Raw genomic sequence first — 14103 nt, 5'->3', positions numbered from 1 at the left:
AACGGTCAAACCAAAGTTTTCACGATGTGTTCAATTAGCTAGTTATTTTTGTCCAATGATATACATCAGTGATGCCCAACCTTCTTCAGCCCGCGGGCCAAATAAATTCCCCACACTCTTGTCGCGGGCCACATCATTGCGAAAATGGAAAAGCAATAGAGCAGACGAGATTTTTATTAGAAACCAGTTGTATCCAACATTAATTCTATAGCAATTAGTTAGATGTTTCAAACTTCTGAATGACAATCTGCAATGCAAATACTCCATTAAAACAGATATACTTTAGGTATTCTGTACAAAACAAAATTGTCCATTTTTCTATTTATTGTGTTCACTCAAAACCAAGTTTTTGTTCAGCATTCCCATTTATTCAACACTCCAATGTTGACCAGCAAGCTACCAATCACGGCGCTACCAAAAGAAGTCAACTAAAAATGGCAAGGACACGGTTTGGTTATTTTTGTATCATATATTTTACATTCCCATTGATTGTATTGTGGAGAGAAGTTCTGAAGGGCCGGTTAGACCTGTATCGCGGGCCGGATGTGGCCCGCGGGCCGTATTTTGGGCATCACTGATATACATAAACTGTCGAATTTTTAGGAAAATCGTTAGAGCCCTTTTTCAAATACCCGCCCAGTTTCCAGCCAGCTTTTTCCACGTTTTTCTTTTCGAAGAGAGTCTAGGCTTATAATAAGAATTCTAAACAACAACCAAAACTTTAAAAAATAATTTAAAAAAAATAAAAATAAAAAAGCTTATAGATATACGAAGTGTAAGTGTATCAATTATTTTGGATCAGTCATGTAATTAAATTTGTAATAGATCTAGACCACCAACAATAAATCTGTGTGATTAATATTATTTTTACTAATTGTTTTTGTTTAGCGCTATTTCATTTTTATTTTATTTTTCTCACTACGCTATGATCCTATCACTTTCTCACTACGCTATGATCCTATCACTTTCTCACTACGCTATGATCCTATCACTTATCTGGGCCAGTGGGGGGGGGATGTAAAGAGATATCTGGGTGAATTTTACCGAAATTGGTTTTTAAAAACATTTACGACCTGAATTTGAACTTGTGGCCGACGTTATTATTATATTCCGAATGTGGTACTTGTGTGTAGAGAAGATTGTGTAGTTATATATTATTGTTTCAAATTAGGGCGGCGACCTATAAAGGGGACTAATTCAGCTTATAACACTTCAGTCAAGTAGAATTTCTTTCTTTCATTTTTTTTAAACTCCTTTTTGTGTTGTCAGGTAAAAGAAATAATTGTGCAAAATTTGATCTGATATTGGATGTCGGAAAATAACGCGTGCAACCTTTTACCAGAGTGAGTTGACATAAACTTTGTACCAAAGCTTATGAGAAAATATTACTCAATGTCAAAATCGCAAACAAAGGAATAAAGATAATATGGGTAAAGAAGTAGATTTATTTTTATTTACTAATATCATTTACACACACAGACACACACTGAACATTAAATATTGAGCACGCCTAGTCCAAACTTAGAAAGGAATGTCAAAGAAATGTGACAGCTCTAACAAGTTCTTTTATGACTAAATCTATACAGTACGGAGGGAGTATTTCTATTCATCTATGTCTTTCTTTAGTAAGACTATCTCTAGGGTAACTGGCTATATTAGGACTACAATTGGACAAAGAATTCAGTGTCAGTTACACTATGTGTGTTTAATGTACGTGATTGTTCCCAAGGAAGCAGCCGAAGGGGGTCACAACACAGTGAGTAAAACGGTACCCAAAGGTGTTTGCCTAAATGTCATGCCTAACTGTCAGGTGTTTTTTGAACACTGAAGAGAGTTTCGTTACTATGACAAGTCATGTGACATATTGAACTAAAGATTACGCATGATTTCCACTTTGTGTGGTGTTACGTATGGGGAACACGAACCGCCTCAGAGAATATCAAACATGTGTAGAGAGACTTCATACTTTGTCACAGTCTTAGACAATCACTAGAGGAATGTATTGAATATCAAACATGTGTAGAGAGACTTCATACTTTGTCACAGTCTTAGACAATCACTAGAGGAATGTATTGAATATCAAACATGTGTAGAGAGACTTCATACTTTGTCACAGTCTTAGACAATCACTAGAGGAATGTATTGTGCACTAGGTTAGCCTTAAACAGAAACCTTTTAAACGCAATGAGCGGTCTCTTGCCTTAAACAGAAACCTTTTAAACGCAATGAGCGGTCACATGTCTTGAACAAATTCAGGTCGAAATGTTAAGATTGTTAAATAACATAAGAGAGATGAAAGTATTATGTGACAAATAAAAACAAGCAAAATACAAGAAAATACTTTAAAAAAACACAAAGCTTATATTAAGTGTAGCAATTAGTTTGAATCATTCATGTAATTAAATTTGTAATAAGCCTCAGACGACAATCTATAAAGGGTACTACTTCAGCTTATACCGCCACTTCAGTCAAGTACTATTTCTTTCCCTAGTTTGAGATACCAAAGAAAGTAATTCATTACCAATAGTTAGCTAATAATTAATAGTTAATTGTGTTGTCAGGTAAAACAAATAATTGTGCAAAATTTTAGCTTGATCCGAGATTGGGTGTCAGAGAAATAACGTGTACACATTTTTGGCCAGACAGACATACAGAGTGAGTTGATATAAGCTTTGTACAAATCAAACAAAACTAACAATATGAAAACGTCTGCAGAGGATTGGGAAGTCCCTCCCTCAGATAATACATTGGAATGCTGCAATTAATACATATCATTATGGGAACCGTGCCACTTTGGAGAACAATGTTAACAAAAAAACACTGTCTCCCTTCAAATGTATCTCATTGGCTTGGGCCCACCAGGTAGAGAAGAAAAGATCCTGGTAGATAACGGACCTGTCGAGATGATCAACTTACCCGATGATTTCCAAAAGCCCATTCAGCTTGTCATCACCTTTGATATCTTCTCGCTCTAGTGGAGGTAAGTTGATGTATTCATGTAACAAGGCCACCGCACTAGCATTGGTGTCCAGACCTTCACCTGGACAGGAGCAAATAGTCAAACCAATAAAACTCAATTGTTAAACGTAATAAGAACACTAACAGGCAAATTGATGATAATTTTTTCCCTACACTCTAATGATATCAGAGCTCATTTGACACGTCTGAAGGTCCATTTAGCTTTTCTCGTTTCATATCTACTATGATCTTTGTCTCATCATTTACTGCCCTCCATTACAGTTGATTCATTTTAACAGTTAACATTTAAAATAATGACAATAAATGTTCAGCAACAACTAACAGCTAAACAAGTACATGTACAACAACAAACAGCTAAACAGGTACATGTACAACAACAAACAGCTAAACAGGTACATTTACAACAACAAACAGCTAAACATGTACATGTACAACAACAAACAGCTAAACAAGTACATGTACAACAACAAACAGCTAAACAGGTACATGTACAACAACAAACAGCTAAACAGGTACATGTACAACAACAAACAGCTAAACATGTACATGTACAACAACAAACAGCTAAACAAGTACATGTACAACAACAAACAGCTAAACAGGTACATGTACAACAACAAACAGCTAAACATGTACATGTACAACAACAAACAGCTAAACAGGTACATGTACAACAACAAACAGCTAAACAGGTACATGTACAACAACAAACAGCTAAACAAGTACATGTACAACAACAAACAGCTAAACAAGTACATGTACAACAACAAACAGCTAAACAGGTACATGTACAACAACAAACAGCTAAACAGGTACATGTACAACAACAAACAGCTAAACATGTACATGTACAACAACAAACAGCTAAACAAGTACATGTACAACAACAAACAGCTAAACAGGTACATGTACAACAACAAACAGCTAAACATGTACATGTACAACAACAAACAGCTAAACAGGTACATGTACAACAACAAACAGCTAAACAGGTACATGTACAACAACAAACAGCTAAACAAGTACATGTACAACAACAAACAGCTAAACAGGTACATGTACAACAACAAACAGCTAAACAGGTACATGTACAACAACAAACAGCTAAACAGGTACATGTACAACAACAAACAGCTAAACAAGTACACTTACAACAACAAACAGCTAAACAGGTACATGTACAACAACAAACAGCTAAACAGGTACATGTACAACAACAAACAGCTAAACAAGTACATGTACAACAACAAACAGCTAAACAAGAACATGTACAACAACAAACAGCTAAACAGGTACATGTACAACAACAAACAGCTAAACATGTACATGTACAACAACAAACAGCTAAACAGGTACATGTACAACAACAAACAGCTAAACAAGTACATTTACAACAACAAACAGCTAAACAAGTACATGTACAACAACAAACAGCTAAACATGTACATTTACAACAACAAACAGCTAAACAGGTAGATGTACAACAACAAACAGCTAAACAGGTAGATGTGAGTATGATTCACATCTAGATATTTGACTCAAAAACCGCTCTAAAAAGTGTAACAAATTTCCTATAATCTGTTATTAGTGCAAACTTTGGTCTGAACAATTAGCGATGCGTATAAAATTAATTGTTTTTTCTTCTTCTATCACTTTGGAGACACGTTGGGACAACTAGCTCACACTTAGTGTGAGTCATCTGCTGGTCTCAACGAGAAGGTGAACTCTAGAGCAAGCCCATTCTTGTGACCATCCAGACATTTTCTAATTGACTTGTTCTTGTCTTTCTGCCTTTTAGTTTTCTGCTGTGGAGAGTTTTTGTTCATTCTTATACGATGCAAGGGATGATAGAAATTAGTGCAAACTGTCAACCTTCAAAAGTTGTAAGTCCTGGCAGTGTCGTGTGTTCCCAGTCACACATTGAAGTTAGCCTTTCAGAGGTCAGATGACGTTAGGTTTATATGAACAACTGATGTGAAGATATTGCGATACTTTATACAGGACTCAAGCCAAACATCTGATCGGCACTCTTGAGATTGACCACTTGACTATCCTGCCCTTTGCAGACTAATCATGCTTTATTATTATATATAGTTTTCTTTATTTAAAGGTATGGACTCTCCATTGTTGTACACAGTAAATATACACATATACACATAACTAAACAATTGAACAAAAATCACTGTACAAAATCACTGTGTATGTATTTTTAAAATATAAAGCTTACAATAAACTTTAATGTATATTGTTTGGTATAAACACCAGACATAACGTATAATTTATGCCAGATGTCCTTAAAATCCTGTACCTACCATTTAATGCGTTTGTAGCTCGTGTAAGTGGGTGCCCAAAAAATGCCCCGACATCGTCCGGTGGACTGTCCATAGAGGATTTGTTTTTGGCTTTGGGGAGAGGCATGAAGGGAACGACCGAGTCACATTGTCTGCTGCTGCTGGAAATGGCGTCTTCGTCCGTGGTGGTGGGGGCGGAGGCTAGCCTGGTACTTGTGCTCTCATTGGATGTGGATGTTGGGGACATATCATCGTCCTTGAAAGACTCCCTGTGGTAGAAACAAAAGCGAGGCTATGGTCAACAATGATCATGTACAACAACAAAAGATATGAGTACTTAGTGGATGTCGTTTCAAATCATAGGCTATAATATAGTTCGTGGTTTTGACTTCGATGAACAACAAATTATGATTGCCCGTGAGACCGATATAAAAATATAAAAGAGAAAAGTGTGGAGAAAATAATAAAATAACTGAACTCTATTATTTCTTTAAGTGTAGTAATAAAAAACATTGTTTTTGGTATTATAGATTCTATTCAGCATTGTTTCTGCAAGAAGTACCTACTTTACCGAGTCGAGTCTATCTTTTAGCATCGTAAGTAATCCTAACAGCCATGCACACAATTTCACTTTAACTTTAAGCAAAAGATTTGAATGAATGAAAACTTTTCAATACATGGGTCTTCGAATGATTTCGATGCATATATATGAATACTCTGCACAAATTTAAATAAAAAGTACTGTTAAAGAAGTTTCTGGTAAGATTTAAACCAATGACATGTCAACTCCAAGTTCTCGAGAAGATTTTTTAAACATTTTTTCCCCTTCCTTCTGCTGTTCACACCCTTCGTTTTCAGAGGTCGCTTTTGTTTTTGGTGCTGTCTGGACGTGGGACATTCAACAATTTCGAAGTGCAAAGAGACTTTCAAATTCACATTCATTGTATTCAAACTAGTATGATTTTGTATGTAACTTAATGTTAGGGTACGAATGACCCACAGCGCCCGCCTAGGAGTTTTGTTTCACAAACTTTCTGAAAACATTTCCTCCCCCTCCCCCCAAATTGAAACATCGAAGAATATACGCGCAAGTGAAATTATTGAAAAAAAAATTGTCAAGCTAAGTTAATGCATTGATACGAAAACAAAGTATCTTGGCATAATAGAGATGTAGTCGAAGCGTTTAGTTCTGATTGACAACACAAACATTAATGCCTGACTTTCAGAATGTACTTTCTAGACTAAATATCAAACTGCCTTTATTCCGGTGTCTCTTAATCTTTGTAGAGGCAGAAGAGAATAAAGTTTAATCTTTAAAGTTTGATGTTATCAATTTTGTTTTGAGTCATTAAGCTTCGATGTTTTAATGTACACTCTGTATGACCACATTCTACCACATTTTATAATGCAAGCAATTAATAGAGTGAAAATGATCTTTTAATAATTCGCGATTTTTTTAGCACAATAATTAATTTTAAATCTAGGCCAATGATTTTGTGCAAAGATTGCAAGTAAAGAAATCGTCCGCACAGGGCATAGTAAATGTGACATATTGTGCTGTTCTTTAAGGATGACAAAGTATGTAAATGTCTCTATGTGTCACTGAATAGTATATCTCTCATTTCTGTTAATGGTGTTCATGGTATATATGTTGTTGTTTTTGTAGATGGTGTATTGTACATGAAGTACAGATTTAGATGATTGTCTTTTTATTTATTGTTTTAATTACGCTGCAACAACTGACCATATATATGCCTACATAAATCTTGAAATCATTTGCGATCCATACATTCAAGGGAAACTACCGTATAAATAAATTTAACAATGCGTTTACGATAATCTCCCTTTACATAAAAAAAAAACGTTCATCCCGTTTGTAGTTAGATAGGCTTTTATCCAACCACCAGGCCTGGACATTGGGATTCTTCATCCCATGTCCTGTCTGAGGGCACCTAGCGGTAGACGGCCATATCGATTGACTGGGCCAGACCGGGCCGTGCCGCGTACACAGCGCACCGTCCCCGAGCCTCGTCAACCGCTATAAGTGTCAGGGACAGTGCGGGGAGCTTGTCTCATATTCCTATAATGTAACCGCCACTGTCCCGTGCGAGGGTCGCCAATCCAGCAATCCGGAACTGATGACGACACCCTTTGTGGAACGACTTTTTGGACTGGGTTGCAGGCTACTTGTTCCATCCCCACCCCGAGTGAAATAAAAAAAAACAAAAGCTCACCCAGGGAGACCTGCTAGAAGGCCTGGTTCGCTACTCGTTCTTTGCCTATCCAGTTCCACCCCTGGACGTTTCCACCGGAGGGCCACGCTGAGGACATTTTTATAATCAGAGAAAGAGAGAGAGAGGTTTTCTAGAAAATAGATCTATAAATAGACATTAAAGCACAGCTGATCATTTCTATCTCTGCAGTTCTTTTATTAACATACAGACCGAGAGAAATTGATCTTTGCTTTTTATCGATTTTTAAACTGCTAGAACTAAATTAAAATGCCTTTTCTAAAAATCGAATCCCTTTTGTGGTAATTCATTACAGGTCAAGGTTGAAACCAAGTTCACCTTCATACAATTGTATTGAAATCTTACAAAGTTTGAATGTCTGATTATCTGTAGGAGAATGCTGGAACCATGACTTTTAATAAGATGATAATTTTAAAATAAAGATGGAAATCAATGAACTTAACTGCAAGATAGTGATATGGATTTTTAATTAATATATGATAATTTTCTTAATTTTGCTCAATATAATACCTAAATAATAAGTTTCAAATTATAATAATATTAATAAAAGTAATACTAATGATGAAATAAAAAAAAAAGATGGGTACATATTATACGACCGATACTAAAATTAAAAATATATAAAACATTAAAAAAAAACAACTAACTTGGACGCCTATTTGAGAAAGTCATTCTTATGATAACTAGTGGACCGACTTCTGACGATTTTTACATTTTACGAAGACAAGACACCAATTGCAAAACGTAACAGACACAGGCTTTTAGTTTCCTTATCAATGATATCATTGAATCCAATCCAACATTTTGATGTAAACTTCACATACAATGTTGAAGTGAAACTTTGGTATGAACGTGGATTTCGTTATATAAGTGTAGTACACAATTCTAAGACAAACTTTCTCAAGAAGAATAAAATTATATTATTATTTTATAAATAAATAACTTTAAGCATTGCGAAAACGAATTCAATTCAATCTATGAACCAGAATGCATTGTATTTTTAGTTTAGGTACAAAACAAACAACTCAGAAAAAGTGAAACAAACTCAAGTTCAACAAAAGAAGTATTGACATTGTTCCATATTGCATTCACCTTTATAAATGAACTTCCAAGAAAAGTAATTTAATTTAATTCTAGTATGAACCATTGAAAGAAACCTAACATTCAAAATGCTTTCACTATTGAGGATCTCGGCTTGTCGAAACGCATAAAAAAACAACAAAATCTGTCTTTTGTTGTTGACCTTAAACCCAGGTATAATTTAAGCTCAAATTCCAAACATTTCATACGATGTCATAGTACATAACAATGTAAAGAACTTGTATTAAAGAAGCGTTTAAAATTGAGTGCAAACTCTAGGTCCAGATCTATGTGGAAGGTAGAGTTTGAATCTGTGCTAAGTAGATGAATGACTGTCGACTTTAATTAGGTCTGTTTGAATTATGTGCATGCAACTTTTGCTGTGTAAATGATTTTTATTTAAATCTAACTTGGTATTGAAACTTTTAAGTTGTTATTTACTGACATTGATTTTTCCAAGAAGGTTTTTTATGCTACCAGTTTCTTCTCAAAAAGAATATGCAAGCTGATAAGAGATAGTGTAATAAAAGAATGACCTCATATTCAAACCTTGAATTGCCCTAACAATAAATGCTAATGATAATGTATGTTAGAGTATTTGCATAAAGAAGATAAAACTGTTAAAAATACTGTTGAAACTTAAAATACAAATATGATTTGAAATTTGATTACACAGAATTGATTCGAGTGAAACAGCAGTCTGCCAGATTTCAATGACATCCGGAGGCGACCAAAAGTCTTTGCTTTGGAGGAAACATAAAAAAGAATGCAGCCCTCCTCCCTTCAATGATAACGATAATTCTGAAAAGCTAATGGGTTTAAAGCGAGACAGGCCAATGTGGTCTTGTCTGCTCTATTGATTTTAAGTCGTTCAATTTCCTCATCTTGTAGTAATACAACGTTGCCTTTAATGACAGAACTATTAAACTGACACCAACAGAGTTTACACAAAAAATGTTATGACCAAAAAGATATAAACTACGTTAACATAAAACATTTTTTCCCAATTTATTCAAAAACAACAACAAAAAACAACATTTGAAGTGTGTAGGCCCTACCTGTCCGATTTTGTTGTCGCTAATTAGTTCGAATAAAATCATTAATAAATCATTCGTATTATTAATTACTAGTCGCATAAAACAAGAGTCCACGGTTAAACTCCATCCCTAACAGAGCGTAAGGAGTGGTTACTACATAAAGCAGCAGATCAAAATGAGTAAACTTACAGAAGGTAGCTTTTTAAATGAAACTTGTACAACTCAATGTCTACCTTTTAAATATGCGGGTATATTTTAAAATTAAAATGAAGACTAGAGCTTCAGTTGAAATAAATTGCCAGTGTAGCACCAAACTTCCTTGTCTAGTTTATTGATATCAGAATTGACACACTCTAAAACGGTTCTATTGTGCTGTCGTTGTATGCATTTTTGTATGTTCCTGTTGATATATTTACATAGACTTAAGACTTTTTTCATTGACTCCAATCAATCAATATTAGAATTGTAGTAAAGTATCCCCTTTCAGACGATGCGACCCCTGGAGCAGAAGATTTAACGGTAATCTAATTAACGAGAGTGTCGTGTGGCCAGTTCAACGACCAACCGACTTTACTTTCCCAACTAATCTCAGGTAACCAAACCATTAGTTATGTGGACACAGGGGCTTCCTAAAAACATGAAATTCAAAATCCAAGTCATTAAGACATTCAGCTTATACCACCACTTCAGCCAAGTACAAATTATTTCCCTTGTTTGAGATATCAAACAAATTAATTAATTACCAATAGTTAATTAATAACTTGGTTACTTTTCTTTTTAATTGATTCTTGTGTTGTCAGGTAAAAGAAAAATTGTGCAAAACTTCAGCTTGATCCGAGATTGGGTGTGGGAGAAATAACGTGAATAAACTTTTTAGAAGACAGACAGACAGACAGAGTGAGTTGAAATAAGCTTTGTAAATTAATGAAATATATTGTATTTTTTTTCTTAAATATGTTTCAGTCCACGACACTTTCTTAAATTGCGTATCGGTCATGACATTCACATTATTATTTTGTGACTCAAATTTCATCGAATGTTTCTCATTAAATGACACTTTTCGATACCACGTAAGCCTGATGATGATGATGATGATGATGATAATAATAATTATAAATCCAAACAATTTCTGAAATCAAGATTTTTAAATTATTTGGTTAAAACTACGCTTATTAACTTGCAAACTCTTCATTGGTGTATAGACACTGGATGGAGACAGATTTAAAAAAGAAACAGCTTAAAACATGTATTAGAAACCGATATTAGCAATTGAAATGTTTTGTCAAGAAAAAGGATTGTGCTCTATTCTATAATGTTGACTAAAAATCGATATCGGAGACCAAAAAAAAAAAAAGATTTTGTCCAGGAATACGTCCCCTTAAATAAAAAAAACGACTTATGTCTATGTTATTTTGTCAAAGTAACTTTAAAGAATCAACCTCAAAACACGGACAAACATTAAATATTTTAGTTATTATTACAGCTAGTTCATTGCAGCTAATTCCAATGGCTGTTATAAGGTTAATTCATGTTTATACATATTGAAGTCAAGTATTGGCACCAGTTTAGACTTCGAACACTTTGTGGCCATTGTATGAGCTAGACTTTTGTATTTTTTTCTCTGAACTTTTTCATTTCCAAATGAGGTGAACGACTTTTAATGATAATTTTTAGTTTGTAGTTAAAAAAACAAACAAGAATAGTAATGATAATATATACATCTAATATCTAGATTTACTCTATTTTATTTGAAGGGGAGAGCAAAGCAAAACGAAATTACACTCACTTTGGAAACTGGGTTGGAAGATAAAAATAGCATTAATAAAACTTTAAAAAAAAATGTTCATGTCAGTGACATCGATTGTGATATGTCATAGTGTCACTTGTACAGTGCGCCAATCAGAGCGGAGTGCAACAGTTACAATGAAATACATTTTGTTCGTTTTATTTAGTAACACCAGTTCCTCCCCGTCGCTTTGTGCCATCCCCCGAGGCAGAAGGGCGATGAAATCATCAATGGAAAATCTCCAACGGCTGAGATAAGATATTTAGGCAGAAATGAAAGAAAGGCAAAGGGAAAACACATTCCGGTAGGATGCTACGCAGCTACGGTTGAATGATCACCTAATCTCACACTCAGTCCTCACCATTCTGTTTACGGGACAAAGATGTGACACAGAAATCAATTCAGTCATGCACTTACGTTTAGGGCACTAAAACAACAAACAAAATAAAACAACAAACAAACTAACAATAAAACAAAAGTACTGACAATACAAAAGATATAGGAAAGAAATGTCTGTTTAATCTTTACCATTTGTACGGTATACCCCCCCCCCCCCCACTCTTTCTATAAAGTCGGTATTGGTATTGTCGAAAGTATTTGTATTTTGGGTTTTTGGCACATCGGCACAATTTAGGCCACAATTTAGGCCATGTCGTGCCTGTAATCCCTCAGGGTTTATTATCGCTTCGTATCACAAGAGCTATATTTATACAATTAAGTCATTAAAAACAAGGTCTATTCACAGTTAAGATAGTAACAATTTATTAATTTAATAAAAATCTGTTGTAAATATTACATGTTCACAATTTCATTGCCCTATCACAAATCAAATCTTCCTTCGCAGACAACTCTACCTCCCGGACAAAGCCCAGTACCTTCCCAGGATCGGCATTATCAAACAGTGGTTTTAAGTTGTGTGATTGTCGAAAGTGGTAATGGGTATTTACACTCAAATACTTATAAAATGCATCCAATGGCATGCATTCAAATAGCATTTGACAATTAGTCCTACTCCTGGCTTTCACGTGGCCCAGTCCGGCGGAACTGCTACAAAGGGAGAACAAAGGCGAGCAGGATACGCTCATTGGCTGGCTACCCACCTTGAAGATGGACAACTCCAACCTCTGCCACCTTGTAGCTATGCCAAAACATGGTAAAGAATTCGCGATTCAACCGTGAGAACAAATCAGAAGCCGGTGAGCCTTAGCTTACAGCAGACATGGCTATACCCTGGCAGATTCTGCGCCAGCACTGATCACAAACTGTTTCGTGCAGCTGCGTGGAGAACTGCTATGTGGGAGACGTCGTTCTAGCCACAGCTAATGCCCAGGCTTTCATGTCATCACTATGAGATCAAATCGTACAACAACTAAAGGATACCAACGACACTGATATAAGTTTATATTTATTGTGTGTAGATATTATGTACATTATTTATTAAATCCTTCATAGACCTGTGTCAGATTAAGTTGAGGGAGAGGAAAGGGTGTAGTGCCCAAAGTCACGTGTTGCAATGTAACAGTAGGAAAATGAATAGTCTGGCTTGTATGAAACTGGCTAAGTATTTCATATTTTAAAGTGCTCCTATTAAGGACAGACCCACTAAGCAGTTTATCTTTAGTTCTTACTAGACATATATTACCCGCTGCCCGTGGGTCTTAACTTGCGTATCGCTGATGTAGTCACTGATATAGTGCATTAGAAACAATTAAAGAAAATAATATGTTATAAGTAAAGTGAATGCATGAATTCATGAATAAAAAAAATATTATGAATGGAGCTAAAATAGCTAATTGACCTGAATTCAATTTTTTATGAAAACATCGGCGAACGAATGTAGAAATGTAAAAATGCTTTGGAAAAACATTTGAATTTTAATTTGATTAAAATATGAAATGAATGGACTATAATTAATATGTTCATGTGTTTAATTATAAAACTATCTTTGCGAAGAGAAGTTGTATCATCTTAGAGTTGAATTAGAGTTTTAGACCTAGGAATAGAGAGAAGTGTAACATTTCGCGAAATGCCTAATGAAAGAATGTTCGTCAGGATTTCTAAATTCGTAGATATAAGGAACGAATTTATGTAAAAATGCATTTGAAACACAAATTTGAAGGTTAATTTTATTAAATAATGAAATCAATAGACTATATTTTGTATTTTCATGTAAAGTAAAAAACTATCTGCGCAAAGTGTAGTTCTTAAAATTAGATCTAGATTTAGATCCTTTCGATCTTTTCTCATGTAAACATGGCCTAGATCGATGAAGTTATAATGCTTTCATAGAGTAGGTCAACTTTTTTTTTTGAGGGTCCCGTTTGTTTTAGGGCGACAATACATACACTACGGTCTAAGTTAGTACCCAAGGAACATTTAAGCCAAGTTTTATCAAACGGTTTTGATTTCTATTCGGCACATATATACATACGCCTTACTTTCTACTTTATAATATAGATTTAGCATTCTATAAATACAATACTGTTGGCCTTTTTAATGAATGATAATTATACCTTATATTTCATGAAAGTGAGTTCTTTGCAGGCTGGTTTGAACTTTAAGATACAGACTTATTATATAACGAAGGATAACTTCATTTTACACACTTATTATAAAATTAGGTCGCTTAGTTAAAATTAGTTATTACATATATGCATATTTTGGGTAATTGGAAATTA

The 14103-nt window shown here is 34.7% G+C and overlaps 1 protein-coding gene across 9 annotated transcripts in view; it reads right to left on the bottom strand.

Moving 5' to 3' along the window:
* The window catches only part of LOC106059556 (uncharacterized), a 152667-nt gene that overhangs the window by 43357 nt on the left and 95207 nt on the right, over positions 1-14103 (bottom strand). For all 9 annotated transcript variants that reach the window (XM_013217281.2, XM_013217267.2, XM_013217204.2 and 6 more), the window contains 2 exons: positions 5292-5539; positions 2917-3040 (listed from right to left, as the gene is read on the bottom strand). In XM_013217281.2, the coding sequence (XP_013072735.2) occupies positions 2917-3040; positions 5292-5539 (372 nt within the window). The remainder of the gene's footprint in view (positions 1-2916; positions 3041-5291; positions 5540-14103) is intronic.

The sequence above is a fragment of the Biomphalaria glabrata genome, chromosome 5, assembly GCF_947242115.1.
Source record: "Biomphalaria glabrata chromosome 5, xgBioGlab47.1, whole genome shotgun sequence".
Lineage (NCBI taxonomy): Eukaryota > Metazoa > Mollusca > Gastropoda > Planorbidae > Biomphalaria > Biomphalaria glabrata.
Note: the sequence above shows the minus strand (reverse complement) of the source record. Positions and strands in the feature narration are given on the sequence as shown.